Below are 17,514 nucleotides of genomic sequence, written 5' to 3' on the forward strand. Positions count from 1 at the left end.
TAAAGAGGTGAATCACTGTGCACAAAATGCTAAAATCCTGTAATGCGATGCTTACAGCAGCCTTCAGAAAAAAAGTGGTTATGAAATACCAAGGCAGAAGGTACATTAGCCACTTTATTTCCCTAAGGCAAACTCGCTAACTCATACTTTCTATCCAAAACCACTTTGTTGCTGCATTTATTTAAGTAGGGGAAATCTTGCTATTATTATCATTATCCTTTATTTATATAGCATTGACATACTGCGCTTTCTTTACTGAGATTATATATTATTCACACCAGTGGAGTTACCTCTTGTAATCACATATTAGAAAGCAAAATTAAAACTGGCTGCGCCAAACGCCAACATAAACATTTTTGATAAAAATATATAAGAAACACATATCACTATATCAGCTAAAACACATATATGGGATCCCTTATCTGCAAGCCCATTATCCAGAAAGCTCTGAGTTACAGGAATGCCATCTCCCATAGAGACCATTCTAAGCAAATAATTTTCATTTTTAAAATGATTATTTTTGGTCTGTAATAATAAAACAGTACCTTGTACTAGATGGTAACTAAGCTGCATGAATCCATATTGGTGACAAAACAATCCTATTAGGTTTATTTAATATTTAAATAGTTTTAAAATTTTAGTTAACTAATGGTATAGAGATCCCAATCACAGTAAGATCCTGTATTTCAGTACTGTCCAACTTCTGTGGTACCGATAATTGAAGCCAGTTTTGACCACTACCCTTTTTTAAACTACACCCATGTTATTACAAGAGCTTTTAAAGAAGAAGGAAAGGCTAATAAAGAATTAACCTCAAGCTGCAGGCATACCTTCAGTTCTCTCAATAGTGCCCTTAAGTCTCCCCATATTTCACCTGTTCAAATGATCAGAAGCCAAACAGGAAGAAAAAAACGCTGAGCTGTGTAAAGAAAGTTCCCATAATGTCTCACTCCTGCACAGACACCCAGACCAAGTGAACATGCTCAGTTAGTAAGACTATGAGTCAGCTTCCTGCTGATTGGCTCAATGCACATTCCTGAGGGGGGGGAGTTAGTTCTTAGCATTCTTGAGGGAGGGGGGGGGGAGCAGGAGAGAGGAGACAGCAGAGAGCTGCCTGTCTCTGGCACATGAATTACAGACACAAGAAATCTTTTCACAGAGAAGTCAGTGCAGCATTTCTGTGAGTGCTTATGGCTGTATTTACATAGACCTTTCTGATAAAGCTTATTTAGTTTTTACCTTTCCTTCTCCTTTAAGACCATAGCCACATTAATTGTGGTAGTGCAGCAAAACCCCAAACGGTTGGTGCTTACTGCAGTGGTATCGCCCTTCATTCATATATGAAAGAATTTCATTATGTCATATTAACACACACCCTTAAATCCATATGCCTCACCTGTGGATATTACAGCAACCCTCAGCACATAATTACACACTTTATGGACCATATATTGACTATTTCCAAATTCTAACAAATTCCCAGAACAAACCCCTGCCAGGTTTACCTCCCACAAACAGCATAGGGAAGGCAGAGCATGGCACACACAGGCAGCACATACAGTGACACAATGCTGGCACTAAGGTGTGAACAGGTAAACAATGTGGGGTTTACAGTCTAATCATGAGTTGTGAACGATGCATGGACTAAAATGTGTGAACAATACAGGATATTAAAGGTGTGAAAAATACAGGAGATTAAAGGTGTGAACAACACAGGGATTGCCATAGACATTTTTCTTATTTTGCAAAAAGTCCCCCGTTTTGCTCAGCCTCATATATAGTTACTTACAGCTTGATTAGGAAGGTTGTCTGTTTTCAGTTCTCTGTGATTTGAATACTGAATATACACAGGCTGACTGCGGACATGAGGAGGAACAGGGGTGTAGTAATTCACCATACTGACAGCTGCTTCTTCAGATGCCATCTCTAAAAAGGCCTGAAAAAAAATATGATCAGTTAGAAAACATTCCATTTTACTAATTTGCATCACTGAATAATTGTCTTGTATCCCATATGTCACATAGCACACTTGCACAGGTTTGCAATGGAAAGCACCATTAAAAAGATCAATATGATATTTTGACATCTACTAATGGTAGCTTAGGTAATAAAAGCACATTATAATTACAGAGACAAAAACAAATCGCTTACACTTATTTCAAGACAATAGATCCAATACCTGTACTGTGTGAATTCATGTAAAACATGTTTCACTAAAACACATTAGGATGTTCAATGTAAAGACCCTATACGCATCTGCATCTAATTACTAAAGTGTTTTAGTTCTCATTGTATCCTATAATCAGAGGGCCAAATGGATAGTTTCTGAAATGATGGATTAATAATTAGATGTCATATTATTCACCAGGGCGGTTGTAAATACAATTCTCTATGCTTATACAGAATGCCAGTGTAATTGAGGCCACAAGAGGAAGTTGCATCAGCAACAATAGGTCAACGTGTCAAAATGTGGAATTGTACATCTGGACTTGGATCTGTCAAATTTCTTGGGCATCTGATTTTCAATCAGATTAAGGCAGTGTTCCTCAACCAGTGGCTCGTGAGCAACATGTTGCTCCCAGTGGCCTCAAAGCAGGTGTTAATTTTTTAATTTCTGGTATGAAGGCAAGTTTTGGTTGCATATAAACCGAGTATAACGCCAAACACAGCCTTCTGTAGGCTGCCAGTCCACATAGAGGCTATTAAGTAGCCAATTACAGATCTTATTGGCACCCCCAGGAAACTTTTTCATGCTTGTGCTGTTCCCCAACATATAAATGTGGCTCGCGTGTATAAAAGTTTGGGGATCCCTAGATTACGGTCTAGGTTTTGGCTGGGCCATTCCAGAACAACGATCTTCCTTTGGTAGAGCCATTGCTTTGTGGATTTAGATGTACTCTTTGAGCCATTTTCATGATCAAAGGTGAAGTTCCTCTTCATCTTCCTAGCAGATGCTTGAAGGTTTGTGACAAAACAGATTGATACTTGGAGCTATTTAAGATTCCATCCACCTTGACTAAAGCACCATTTCCAGCTGATAAAAAGCAGCCACAAAACATGATGCTGCCTCCACCATGCATCACTGTGGGTATGGTGTACTTGTAATGACTGACGTCCTCTGTTATTTTTGTGCAAAACAGCTGAGTCAGGCTTCGAGGTTTTTCTTTGTAAGTAATGGCTACCCTACCCCACAACCCAGACATATGAAGACTATGACTACTTTTTGTCACATGTAGGGAACAACCAGTATTTGCTAAGAATTCCTGCAGCTCCTTTAACATTGCTTTAGACCTCTAGGTGGCCTCACTGACCAGTTTTTTTTTTGTCTTCTCATCAATCTTAGAGGGACCACATGATCTTGGTACAGTCAATGTTCAGCCATATTTTCTCTATTTATTGATGACCATAAAATGTTTAAAGGGGATCCATTACCCTAATAAATAATTACAAATTCTTTTCTGTTGGGTTAGTCAAGCATAATATAGAACACTTACACTATATAAATTATTTAAATCTTGTCTCCTTCAGTCTTGGAATTACATAACTACCGCAAGCAGACAAGCACCATTTTTTTTTAGTAAGAAAAGCATAATGCCAAAATCTTGTTAATGTGCCAGAATGGTGGGCCAGATTTGATTTAATCTGCATCGATTCTGAATGCAGCCACATTCTTGCTATTAAATGGTAAAAGGTTACTTCTTTCACTCAATGTTCCTGATTTCTTTTCAACTTCTTTGCAATTTTTTTTCCATATAAATGTGTCTCAGGGTTATAAAAGGCCCTTTGGTAGAGCCATTGCTTGGTGTTTTTACATGTATTATTATTATTAAAATTTATTTATAAAGCGCCAACATATTCCGCAGCGCTGTATAATAAGTGGGTTTCATACATTGGACATACAGAGTAACATATAAAGCAATCAATAACCGATACAAGAGGTGAAGAGAGCCCTGCCAAAAATAGCTTACATTCTACAAATGTATCATGTATTCAAGATAAAAGGTGAAGTTCCTCTTCATCTTCCTAGCAGATGCTTAAAGGAAAAGTAACACTAAAATTTTTTAAGTAAAAAAAGCTATTCTACCCTGCACCAATAACTGCCCTATCCTGCAAACATAGTTACATAGTTACATAGGGTTGAAAAAAGACCTGTGTCCATCAAGTTCAACCCATCCAAGTAAACCCAGCACACCTAACCCACACCTACCAATCTATACACTCACATACATAAACTATAAATACAACCACTAGTACTAACTGTAGATATTAGTATCACAATAGCCTTGGATATTCTGATTGATCAAGAACTCATCCAGGCCCCTCTTAAAGGCATTAACAGAATCTGCCATTACCACATCACTAGGAAGGGCATTCCATAACCTCACTGCCCTCACCGTGAAAAACCACCTACGCTGCTTCAAATGGAAGCTCCTTTCCTCTAATCTAAAGGGGTGACCTCTGGTGCGTTGATTGTTTTTATGGGAAAAAAGAACATCCCCCAACTGCCTATAATCCCCTCTAATGTACTTGTACAGAGTAATCATGTCCCCTCGCAAGCGCCTCTTTTCCAGAGAAAACAACCCCAACCTCGACAGTCTCACCTCATAGTTTAAATCTTCCATCCCCTTTACCAGTTTAGTTGCACGTCTCTGCACTCTCTCCAGCTCATTAATATCCTTCTTAAGGACTGGAGCCCAAAACTGCACTGCATACTCAAGGTGAGGCCTTACCAGGGACCTATAAAGGGGCAAAATTATGTTCTCATCCCTTGAGTCAATGCCCTTTTTTATACAAGACAGCACTTTATTTGCTTTAGTAGCCACAGAATGACACTGCCTGGCATTAGACAACTTGTTATCAACAAAAACCCCTAGATCCTTCTCCATTAAGGAAACCCCCAAAACACTACCATTCAGTAGATAGTTTGCGTTTATATTATTTCTACCAAAGTGCATAACTTTGCACTTATCAACATTGAACCTCATTTTCCAGTTTGCTGCCCAGTTATCTAATTTTGTCAAATCGCTCTGCAAAGCGGCAGCATCCTGCATGGAACTTATAGTTTTGCACAATTTAGTGTCATCAGCAAAAATAGAAACAGTACTGTCTATGCCCACCTCCAGGTCATTAATAAACAAGTTAAACAGCAAAGGCCCAAGGACTGACCCACTTAGTATTTAAAATGCTTTAATAGAAAATACCTGCTAAAACTTTGCTTCCTGTCAATTGAACTATGGCGATACGGCGAAGGAAGGAGCTGCATCCACTATGCGATGATCAATTGATCGAGCCTAGCCCGCTACTTCCTATACAGAAAGATCAATTGATCGTCGCATAGTGGATGCAGCTCCTTCCTTCGCCGTATCGCCGTAGTTCCATTGACAGGAAGCCAAGTTTTAGCAGGTATTTTCTATTAAAGCATTTAAAATACTAAGTTGTTTGCAGGATAGGGCAGTTATTAGTGCAGGGTAGAATAGTTTTTTTACTTGAAAAAATTTAGTGTTACATTTCCTTTAAAGGTTTGTGAGAAAACAGACTGATACTTGGAGCTATTTAAGATTCCATCCACCTTGACTAAAGCACCATTTCCAGCTGATGAAAAGTAGCCACAAAATATGATATGCTGCCTCCTGCTGTGGGTATGGAGTACTTGTTTTTGTGCAAACATAACTTTTGGAATTTATGGGCAAATAGTTTAACCCTGGTCTCATCATACCATAATACAGTTTTCCACATGGCTGGGAGAGGCTGGGTATACCTTTTTGCAAAGTTGAGCCAGGCTTGGATGTTTTTCTTTGAGAGTAAAGGCTACCCTAGCCCACAACCCAGACATATGAAGAATATGGCATACAGATACAAAATAATACCACAAGGACAACAACTGGCCCACAGTTTGGAAGCAACTAAATTATAATATTTTCATTAAAAGCAACTGTTAGTTGTGTGTGTATTATTTATGCTGACAAGAGGGGTGGTATTGTGTTACAGGACTACTGTGATTACAGAAAGGAGATTTTGGGCCAGCTGGCCAATGATATGGTGTACAGACGTTTACCTGGAGACCCAATCACATCCTTTAAGGGCTCTGGCACACTGGGGAGATTAGTCGCCCGCGACAAATCTCCCTTGTCACGGGCGACTAATCTCCGCAAACTACAATCCCACCGGCAAAAATGTAAGTCGCGGGTGGGATGGCACACGCTGCGCAAGCAATTTCGGCAAATCACCGAAAATGCCTCGCGAGGCAACTTCGGCGATTTGCCTAAATCGCCTATTGTATCAGGATGCAATTCTCTACTCCATCCTATTTGTGTTTATCTTGATAATATTTTACAGCCTACTGTACAGAATATACCTATATATTCTACCATATTTGAGAGATACTCCATATCTTTTGGATTGCCTTAAGGATTTCACTATATCAATTGGGAAACGTTGCTTTTCAGCTAGCCTGGACGTGGTTAGCCTTTACACCTGTATCTCTCATGGGGCAGGTTTGGAAGCGACACGCCGTACCTTAGAAGCATTTGGACAGTTATGATGGGCCTCCAGTAGCATTTGTGATTGAACTTTTAGACTTGGCACTGACTATGAATTGTTTTTGTTTTGAGTATGATTTTTTCTTACAGATATCGGGTACGGCGATGGGTAATATAAATAAAAATTGGAATATTCTCCAGGCTGATGATGACTTTAAGGGAGTATTGCCTAAGTGCCCCTTGGTGAGCTACAGGAGAGGCACAAGTTTGCGAGATTTGCGTGTTACCAGAAGAAAACTGGGTCGTGGCTACGTAGTGACAAAAAGGGATATTTTAAGTGCCCCATTTGTACTTCTTGTAGATATAGGACTCCTGGGGAGTCTTTTTTACATCCAAAGACAGGCATCACATTACCTGCACTACTGCGCATCTTATAACTTGTCCTTGTGGCCTTTCTTATGTAGGCAAGACCGACCAGACTTTAAGATTACGGATGGATGGTCATCGTTCTGCCATCAGTACAGCGTTTAGGGATGGCATGACGAATAAACCAGTGGCAAAACACTTTCTGGAAAGAGGGCACAGGTTACCCACTTTCCGATTTATTGCGATTGACCACGTTCCGCACATTAGGATGGGTGGTGATAGATCTCAGTTGCTCATGCAGAGGGTGTTTTGGATAAAAACTCTTAATACATTATCTCCTTGTGGATTTAATGAGTATTGCTCCTATACATGTTTTCTTAAGCAATGGTAATGTGAGCTTTAAGGGCTTGAGACAAATGCTTTTAGGTTAATCTGTTTCCTTTAAAGTGTTACTTTATGATTCACAGTAAAGTGTATGTAACATTGTGAGTGAATTGCTGTAAACTTACATTGTGTCTATCAGTAATGCTCTATACTCTTCTGTCGGTTTACTTTAACTCTTAGGGGCTGATTTACTAACCCACGAATCCGACCCGAATTGGAAAAGTTCCGACTTGAAAACGAATATTTTGCGACTTTTTCGTATGTTTTGCGATTTTTTCGGATTCTGTACGAATTTTTCGGATCCAATACGATTTTTGCGTAAAAACGCGAGTTTTTCGTATCCATTACGAAAGTTGCGTAAAAAGTTGCGCATTTTGCGTAGCGTTAAAACTTACGCGAAAAGTTGCGCATTTTTCGTAGCGTTAAAACTTAACGCTACGAAAAATGCGCAACTTTTCGCGTAAGTTTTAACGCTACGCAAAATGCGCAACTTTTTACGCAACTTTCGTAATGGATAGGAAAACTCGCGTTTTTACGCAAAAATCGTATTGGATCCGAAAAATTCGTAAAGAATCCGAAAAAATCGCAAAACATACGAAAAAATCGCAAAGTACCGATCATTACGAAAAAAACGCAATCGGACTCCATTCGACCCGTTCGTGGGTAAGTAAATCAGCCCCTTAGTGTGCACTAGAGGGTTAAGTATTCTGCTATCCTCCTTTTTTGTTTTATTTTGTTTTCTCCTTGGTTCAGGGATCTTGCTTTTTTGGTGTCTGTCGCAGTCACGTGATTGGGTGGAATCCTGTCTCTTGGGGGTGTGTCTGTCTTCTTTTAACTATATATAGAAGTATTGGTTTTAATGAGATTATGGTCTTGATAAAGGTCTTAGATGCAGACCGAAACGTTGGCCTGATCTGTAATATATTAATTATTTAATAAAAGTTATATTTTAAATGATCCACGGTGTGCACCAATTTACACACGAATATCAATCAATCAATGCTACGCTCAGGAGTGCTGAATCTACACGTTTTGTATATATTATAAATATATACAGTGGTGTGAAAAACTATTTGCCCCCTTCCTGATTTCTTATTCTTTTGCATGTTTGTCACACAATGTTTCTGATCATCAAACACATTTAACTATTAGTCAAAGATAACACAAGTAAACACAAAATGCAGTTTTTAAATTAGGGTTTTTATTATTTAGGGAGAAAAAAAATCCAAACCTACATGGCCCTGTGTGAAAAAGTAATTGCCCCCTGAACCTAATAACTGGTTGGGCCACCCTTAGCAGCAATAACTGCAATCAAGCGTTTGCCATAACTTGCAACGAGTCTTTTACAGCGCTCTGGAGGAATTTTGGCCCACTCATCTTTGCAGAATTGTTGTAATTCAGCTTTATTTGAGGGTTTTCTAGCATGAACCGCCTTTTTAAGGTCATGCCACAACATCTCAATAGGATTCAGGTCAGGACTTTGACTAGGCCACTCCAAAGTCTTCATTTTGTTTTTCTTCAGCCATTCAGAGGTGGATTTGCTGGTTTGTTTTGGGTCATTGTCCTGCTGCAGCGCCCAAGATCGCTTCAGCTTGAGTTGACGAACAGATGGCCGGACATTCTCCTTCAGGATTTTTTGGTAGACAGTAGACTTCATGGTTCCATCTATCACAGCAAGCCTTCCAGGTCCTGAAGCAGCAAAACAACCCCAGACCATCACACTACCACCACCATATTTTACTGTTGGTATGATGTTCTTTTTCTGAAATGCTGTGTTACTTTTACGCCAGATGTAACGGGACACGCACCTTCCAAAAAGTTCAACTTTTGTCTCGTCGGTCCACAAGATATTTTCCCAAAAGTCTTGGCAATCATTGAGATGTTTTTTAGCAAAATTGAGACGAGCCATAATGTTCTTTTGCTTAAAAGTGGTTTGCGCCTTGGAAATCTGCCATGCAGGCCGTTTTTGCCCAGTCTCTTTCTTATGGTGGAGTCGTGAACACTGACCTTAATTGAGGCAAGTGAGGCCTGCAGTTCTTTAGATGTTGTCCTGGGGTCTTTTGTGGCCTCTCGGATGAGTTGTCTCTGCGCTCTTGGGGTAATTTTGGTCGGCCGGCCACTCCTGGGAAGGTTCACCACTGTTCCATGTTTTTGCCATTTGTGGATAATGGCTCTCACTGTGGTTCGCTGGAGTCCCAAAGCTTTAGAAATGGCTTTATAACCTTTACCAGACTGATCGATCTCAATTACTTTTGTTCTCATTTGTTCCTGAATTTCTTTGGATCTTGGCATGATGTCTAGCTTTTGAGGTGCTTTTGGTCTACTTCTCTGTGTCAGGTAGCTCCTATTTAAGTGATTTCTTGATTGAAACAGGTGTGGCAGTAATCAGGCCTGGGGGTGACTACAGAAATTGATATTGAAATTGAAAATTTAAATTGATAAACCACAGTTAAGTTATTTTTTAACAAGGGGGGCAATAACTTTTTCACACAGGGCCATGTAGATTTGGAGTTTTTTTTCTCCCTTAATAATGTAAACCTTCATTAAAAAACTACATTTTGTGTTCAATTATGTTATCTTTGACTGACAGTTAACGGTTTTTGATGAGCAGAAACATTTAAGTGTGACAAACATGCAAAAGAATAAGAAATCAGGAAGGGGGCAAATAGTTTTTCACACCACTGTATATATATATATAAAAGTTCAAATGCCCTGGGTGCTGGCTAAAATGAGGCAATATATGAACAGAGAGCCGCACACACAAGGACTTAACGATAAAGTGAAAAAAATGTTATTCAAAAAAATCCAACGTTTCGAGTACTAACTGTACTCTTCCTCAGGGACAAACCAAAAGACCAAAAAGAGAAGAAGCCGGCACTCACGTCATAATAGGGTCACAGATGCCTGGGTGCAGTATACAAAATGGTAAGTACAAAAGATAAAGGATGCCGCACTCACAGGTCTTAGTGAAAAATAAAGAAAAATTTATTGTGTCAAACTACACTACTAGTTTGACACAATAAATTTTTCTTTATTTTTCACTAAGACCTGTGAGTGCGGCATCCTTATTACTTCCCATGCATCGGAAAAGTTTTTTAATATAGATCATAAATAAATGCTATGTTTTACACGTGGAGTGCGACTGAGTTGGAATATATATATATATATATATATATATATATATATATATATATACACATATATATATATATATATATATATATATATATATATATATATATAAACAACAACAAGAGATCCTCTGCACTTACCCATAATCAATATATAGAACATTAAGACATTCGGTGCAATTAAGCTACTAAGAAATGCCCTTCCCTTTAAGCAAAACAGGGATTGTTTGTCCATATATTGCAATATACTTCAAGCTGGCCAACTGCGTCAAAGTCATCCCTTTTGACCAGTTCCTACACTGACTTATACGATTCATTAAGAATTCTACTGCTTCAATATACATTTAGCCAAGGGACTAAGTTTTACCTGCAACTTTCTTGCTTTCAAGGTTAAAACCCCCATATGGTTACCCTATATTGCAATATATGGACAAACAATCCCTGTTTTGCTTAAAGGGAAGGGCATTTCTTAGTAGCTTAAATGCACTGAATGTCTTAATGTTCTATATATTGATTATGGGTGAGTGCAGAGGATCTCTTGTTGTTGTTTCTATGTATTTCGTGGTCACAACCTCATTGCACCCCTGCCTAATGGTTTAAAATTTAGTGGTTGAGCACAACTTTCCCTTTTTTTGCTATAGCTTATACAGGAGCAGTGGCCAGCTCCTTGTTGTAGCTCCCACCCTTCCCAGCTGCAGTCAGGTGATCCCAGTGGAGCCAATAAAAGGGCAACCATATGGGGGTTTTAACCTTGAAAGCAAGAAAGTTGCAGGTAAAACTTAGTCCCTTGGCTAAATGTATATTGAAGCAGTAGAATTCTTAATGAATCGTATAAGTCAGTGTAGGAACTGGTCAAAAGGGATGACTTTGACGCAGTTGGCCAGCTTGAAGTATATTGCAATATTTGGACAAACAATCCCTGTTTTGCTTAAAGGGAAGGGCATTTCTTAGTAGCTTAAATGCACCGAATGTCTTAATGTTCTATATATTGATTATGGGTGAGTGCAGAGGATCTCTTGTTGTTGTTTCTATGTATTTCGTGGTCACAACCTCATTGCACCCCCGCCTAATGGTTTAAAATTTAGTGGTTGAGCACAACTTTCCCTTTTTTTTCCACACACATATATATATATATATATATATATATATATATACACACACACATACTATATAGTAGTAGATTTCTACAAGCACTGTGCAGACACTTCAGAGATGTCCCTGTGCATGCGCTTGATCCTAAGAGATGCATGTGTGCTGCTGGAACTTTTCACAAAATGACAGCAAAGCACTGGAAGAACTATTCCCCTAGTCAGTACAATATTATTATTATTATTAACATTTATTTATAAAGCGCCAACATATCTCGCAGCGCTGTACAATGAGTGGGTTTTATACATTGAACATAAAGAGTAACTTATAAAGCAATCAATAACCAATACAATAGGTGAAGAGGGCCCTGCCCAAAAGAGCTTACAATATTCAGCAAAGACCACCAGCTTGGGGTTTAAGGTTAGCAACTGTAACTATTTAGGGGTACCAAACAAACCCCAGTGATTTTCACTTTCCTTGTTCTTTAAAACCACTGAAAACTTTTAATTAGTTTTACTAACCATTAATTTTTAAAAAAAAATTTTTTAAACTTGATTCAGATTTTTTCAAAAACATTGCAGGGGGAAAAAAAAAAGATTTACTATGCGTCTAAAAGCATAAAAATTCTAAGTACTTTTGAGTCAAAACTTTAAAGATTTTGTTTTTTTGAGGATGAGTTTTGTCGGAAAAATCTATTTTTATAGAATTGTTGCAGCAATGATTTGATAGTCAGGTTTTTTACCACTCTTCTCAAAGCGCCTTTTTCTTTTGACGAATTTAGTCGATTTTGAAGATAAATGAGAAATTATGGAATTATGGACCGCCGATGCAGTGCTTGACCAACATAATTTTTAAACAAGCCTGACAAATATATGGCTGATTTACAGCCATTATTGGTAAAGATGGTAAATAAGGGCTGTAGAGACCATGTAACCTTTATTTGGTCCGCGTGCAGCCCGTTGTGGTTTTAGAGAGTAGAAACAATTACATTTTTCAATAGTTTTCTTTTTAATGTTTTCTTGTTTTTCAAAAATGTTAATTTCTAAAAGTCAGTTGGATTTTTATTGACCTCTCTCAAGTTTCTGTGTAAAAAGCACATTGAGCTTTTACCAATTTCTCAGGAGTAGCAGGAGGTTCAGCCACACACTGAACATACACCCTGACATTGCCTAAGGCATTTGAATGCCTGCCATAAAGTAGAGCCCAACAAACACAAATGTATCAATATAAACATTATTATAGGTGTTGTTTGTATTTAGAAATTAAATGATTGCTTATAATTTGAATTGAAATGTATTTCTAAGCAAGATATTACTGACAATGGAATAGCAGGTTCAAGAAAATATCATGCATATCTTATATTAAAAATATCAGTTATGAATTAACATACCTGGCTTTTTCCTTTCAACATTAAAAGGTTGGTTACTTTGCCAAAAGGTAAACCTAAAGAGATGATCTCGGACTCTGTGACATCATTGGGAATTTTTCTGATGTGTAGAACTCTTGATGGAGAACAGGGGGAACGGTCTCCTTTAAACTTTTTGCTATCGTTCCCATTAGCTAATAAGTGAAAGAAACAGTGTTCAAGAGAAAAATACTGGCAAATTTTGTACTGATCTTTTTATAATTGCACCATGGTGAAATGGCAGCTACAATATATATACTATTTTTAGCATTTTTTTTATTGCATTAACATAACACAGTAACAGTTATACCTGCATAAATAACACAGAAGAGGATACAGCCAGAGTCACAGTAACAACACACATGCTCCCAAAACAGAAGCAGTTTTAGCCGGATGCATCGTCCAAATGATTCCCCTGCCGCCCGCCCAGCTTCGCTCTAATCCCTGCTCCACCCCCATGTCAAAACCAGTGATTTTAGCACAGGATGGGTTTCAGAGGCACATATTTATTGATCATTTCTATATCTTTTAGACAGAACTCACAAAAATTTGAGAAGCCAGACATTAATGTACAGAACTAATGGAAGGCATCTTACACACAAATAAAGGTAAGATGTAGTAAGGGATGCACCAAATCCACTATTTTGGAATCGGATGAACCCCAAATCCTTTGTGAAAGATTCGGCTGAATACCACACTGAATTTGCAAATGCAAATCAAGCTACTAAAGAGCTAAAAAGAACTGTGTGTGCAGCGCGTGGAGAAAAATGTTCAACTTCCGTGTTTGCGTGACGAAGAGTCACATGATTTTAAGGATTCGGTTTGGCCAGGACCATGGATTGGGCCGAATCTGAATCCTGCTGAAAAAGGCAGAATCTTGGCTGAATCCCAAACTGAAACCTGGATTCGGTGCATCCATAGATGTAGTATACCACGTCTGCACACAGGTAGAAGTAACATTTTAACTTCTTGCCATGAAATGCTAATGATATATTACTGTGCGACAATAGCTTTAGTCTGCATATATACCATTGCTTTATTATTTGCATATTCTGGAAAATAAAGATAACTATACATATGCTCCATTACAAAGCAAAGTAAAACTCTCTTAAGGGCCATAAAATATAACTGTAATTAAAATCTAGCTGTGACTTATTGAAAAATACTCTTGTAACAGTTGTTGGGTATTTCCAAAGTGGTAAAAGGACCCTCATTTACAAGACATAAGAGTAAACAACCAGTAATATTGTTAAGGGTGAAAGAAAAACTAAAAATTTGTCTGTCTGCATCTGTAAAATGACACATATTAAGATTAAGAAGGACAACTGCTCTGTACACATCAGGCTAGCAGTACATATTATGTCTTCTCAAGCTTTGCAATTTGTTTACATTACTGAAGTAAAAGTCAGTTACAGTACAGGGTAAGGGCTCTGGTACACGGGGAGATTAGTCGCCCGCGGCAAAACTCCCTGCTCGCGGGCGACTAATCTCCCCGAGTTGCCTTCCCCCTGCCATCCCACCGGCGAACATGTAAGTCGGCGGCGGGATGGCAGACGCGGCGGGGCGATTTCGCGCAAATCGCCGAAAAAGACTCGCGAGGCTTTTTCGGCGATTTCCCGAAATCGCCCCGCCGCGTCTGCCATCCCGCTGGCGACTTACATGTTCGCCGGTGGGATGGCAGGGGGAAGGCAACTCGGGGAGATTAGTCGCCTGCAAGCAGGGAGTTTTGCCACAGGCGACTAATCTCCCCGTGTACCTGAGCCCTAAACAATAAGCTTCCCCAATATGATGGCTAATATGTTAACCTAAAAGTGGCATCAGGCTGACTCAAGTGGCAAAGCAAATTGTATGGATGGTGTAAGAAAACTGCCACAGCAATGCTACACAAAGCAGAATACATAATCTACCTAAAGATGGTAAAATGTTGAGAACTACAGTGCACACAGATGCTTAAAAATATACATTTAACATCTCTCAGCACATGGCAACATCATAATATCCACCTCCAATAACTCCAATATTAGATCTGCCCCCTTCCACTCTCTTGCAGCTTATGTGCAAAGTGGCAACCTGTAGTCAAGGTTGCAACAGAGAAAATGTGTTTGTAACATAATGTGTTGTGCTGTTACATCTCCAACACAAGGAACTGCACTGCTTGGCCTTTTCTTACTTCCACTGAGGCTGTATAGAGCCATCCAGGTCCTGCATCATGCAGCCCCTAAAAAAATAAATAGGTCCACCTACAGATAAGGTCACAAAGCATAACTGATACAAAATATATCAAGATAACTATTCCATTAAGATGGAAACAATGTATTCTATACAGCACAAGCAGCATTGGACTGGGACGCTGGGGTACAGGGAAAAAACCTGGTGGGCCCCGCCAAGATCCCAATTCCCCAAGGGCTCTCCCATGATCCGCCGTCTCCCTCCCCTGACACGCCACAGGTAAGTTCCTTTTAGGAATGCTCAGGGGAGGGGGTTGGAGGGTGTTGGGGGCCTCTGCGGGGTGGGGGAGGTGAAGGCGGTGGGGCCCATTGGGTGGTGCAGGAGCCCTGGTGGGCCCTGCACCCCCCCAGGTCCAGCACATGCAAAGTTAACTCTGTACATACCCTGTCCATAATTCACATACAAGCTGATTTGCATGTTCAGCTTAATTTCGGTGCACACTGGTAGCCACAAGCCAATACAGGCAGTAAATTCATTGTTTGAGAAACTGTCCATACTCATCCACACAGAATGCTTGAGATTCTTAACCCAAATCCTATAGCCAAATAATAATTACCTCTGTGTGCTCAATGGAAAGGAACTATTTAAATAGTACAGTATTGATTGATTAAAAAAAAAACTAAATGAATGTTCTATTTGTAGTCCTATGTGACTAAAAGGTGTAACCTAAGGAGGCTTCACAGACTGCGAACATTTCATGCAAAGCTGCATTCCAGATACACATTTGGCCTTGTTAACCATCCCATAAAGACCTTTCCCTGTACAACTGTAAAAAAAAAAAAAGTTTGTAAAATAATTATATAAGGAAAAATTATGACACATAGAAGCAAACTGCAGTGGTTGTTATCCTGTAAACTGTTGGTGTACCCTGGCAAACATCAATGGTTGCCCACATATATAAAATAAATCAACTTATAAGGCATCTTTATAAGTGTACCACTGTGTTCCTTTAGGCACAATATGCTTGTATAAAAACTTGAAAACTTGTAGTCTTCTAATAATGCATTTTATTTATACCTATCAACACCTTTATTGAGAGACGAAGAACAAAGCTGCAAGTAGGAAATGTGAAACACTCATGCACATAATAAGCATAAACATACATTAACTTGATTGTAAGGTTCTTCTGATACTATATTTATCTCTCATCTGACACATTATCTAGTGGTTACTGCAGTACTGAAAGACCATATACATAATATGCTGCTAGATGTCTTTTGATGGCTACTATGGGCAGTCTGCCTGGAAAAAATACTCTATCACTTAAACCTGTTTTATAAATTAGTTTCACAATTAGAAAACCACAAATTGGATGACAGCTGCCATCTTGAAAATTTCTACCCTTCAGGCACAGGTTGTGTTTTGACCACTGATTGAATGAAAGACACTGCTCAGAAATGCTCACTTCTACATTTGAATGTTGTGCCAACATGTTAATACAAGTGTAAGCCATACATTTCTATGGCAAATAGCTGAACATGATTAAGGGACCACTGTGGCCAAAATAACACGTGCCTTACAGATTCTTATATAGTTCCTGACACAACATGGTTTTATTGTAGCAACTGTTCCTCAAAAAGTACCAAACAATTTACTAAATTATATTACATAACTGAAGTTTAGCCATGAAGTTTAGCCATGTTTACTGGTTGTAACCTTTAAATATGGTACCTTAAAAATAGTAAATAATTTGTTTTACTCATCTAATCTACAATATCTTTTCAACATTTAGGAAAATATATATTCAACAAAGGCAATACATTTAACATATTTCCTAACCAGTTTCTCAATACTCAAAGTCATTGTCAAAGATAATACAGGGTTCCCTTAATTGTAAATCACATAAGGGAGTCATAACAGAATGGCCAAGACAGGTACTAATACCAGGCAATAGCAGAAGTAGTGCACTGTCAGGGCAAAGTAATTAAATTGCTACAACAAATTAGTGCAAGAGTGAGTTTTTAAAACACACAAATTAATAAACTGACAGCACACTGAATTTGGACAGTTTCTAAGTCCCATAATGGAAATGTATGGAAACTGTGTGGCAAGCTAGAGACCAGCAAAGCATAGCATGCTGACTCAGAGACTGTCTCACTGTACCTGTAGCTGGAGTGGAATGGCTCATGGTAAAAGGCCCGTTAGCGATACCAGAAGAAAGAAGCTCGTCAGATCCCCGCTAAAAAAATAAAACAATTTAGATCAGTATAATGAATATGAAAAAATATATAATGACATAAATAAGCATTAAGACCAAACCATAATAGATTTGGCAAGCCAAACTAATCAGTGTAAAATGCAATGCTTATCAGGGGAGGCTGGACATTACGTGACTACTAATATAAAAAAAAAATCTTTAAAAAATTACACACTTCTATTGTGCATGTGTAGGAAATGACCCCCCCAAAACTGTTCTTTTGGAAAATATTGG

At 38.7% G+C, this 17,514-nt stretch overlaps 1 protein-coding gene across 10 annotated transcripts in view; it reads right to left on the reverse strand.

The window, feature by feature from the left end:
• The window catches only part of ptbp3 (polypyrimidine tract binding protein 3), a 129,937-nt gene that overhangs the window by 36,644 nt on the left and 75,779 nt on the right, over positions 1 to 17,514 (reverse strand). For 5 of the 10 annotated variants that reach the window (XM_012956445.3, XM_012956431.3, XM_012956439.3 and 2 more), the window contains 3 exon segments: positions 17,187 to 17,262; positions 12,840 to 13,009; positions 1,790 to 1,936 (listed from right to left, as the gene is read on the reverse strand). In XM_012956445.3, coding sequence (XP_012811899.1) covers positions 1,790 to 1,936; positions 12,840 to 13,009; positions 17,187 to 17,211 — 342 coding nt within the window. In that variant the 5' untranslated portion in view covers positions 17,212 to 17,262. 10 annotated transcript variants of the gene reach the window in all.

The sequence above is a fragment of the Xenopus tropicalis genome, chromosome 1 (assembly GCF_000004195.4).
Source record: "Xenopus tropicalis strain Nigerian chromosome 1, UCB_Xtro_10.0, whole genome shotgun sequence".
Taxonomy (NCBI): Eukaryota; Metazoa; Chordata; class Amphibia; order Anura; family Pipidae; genus Xenopus; species Xenopus tropicalis.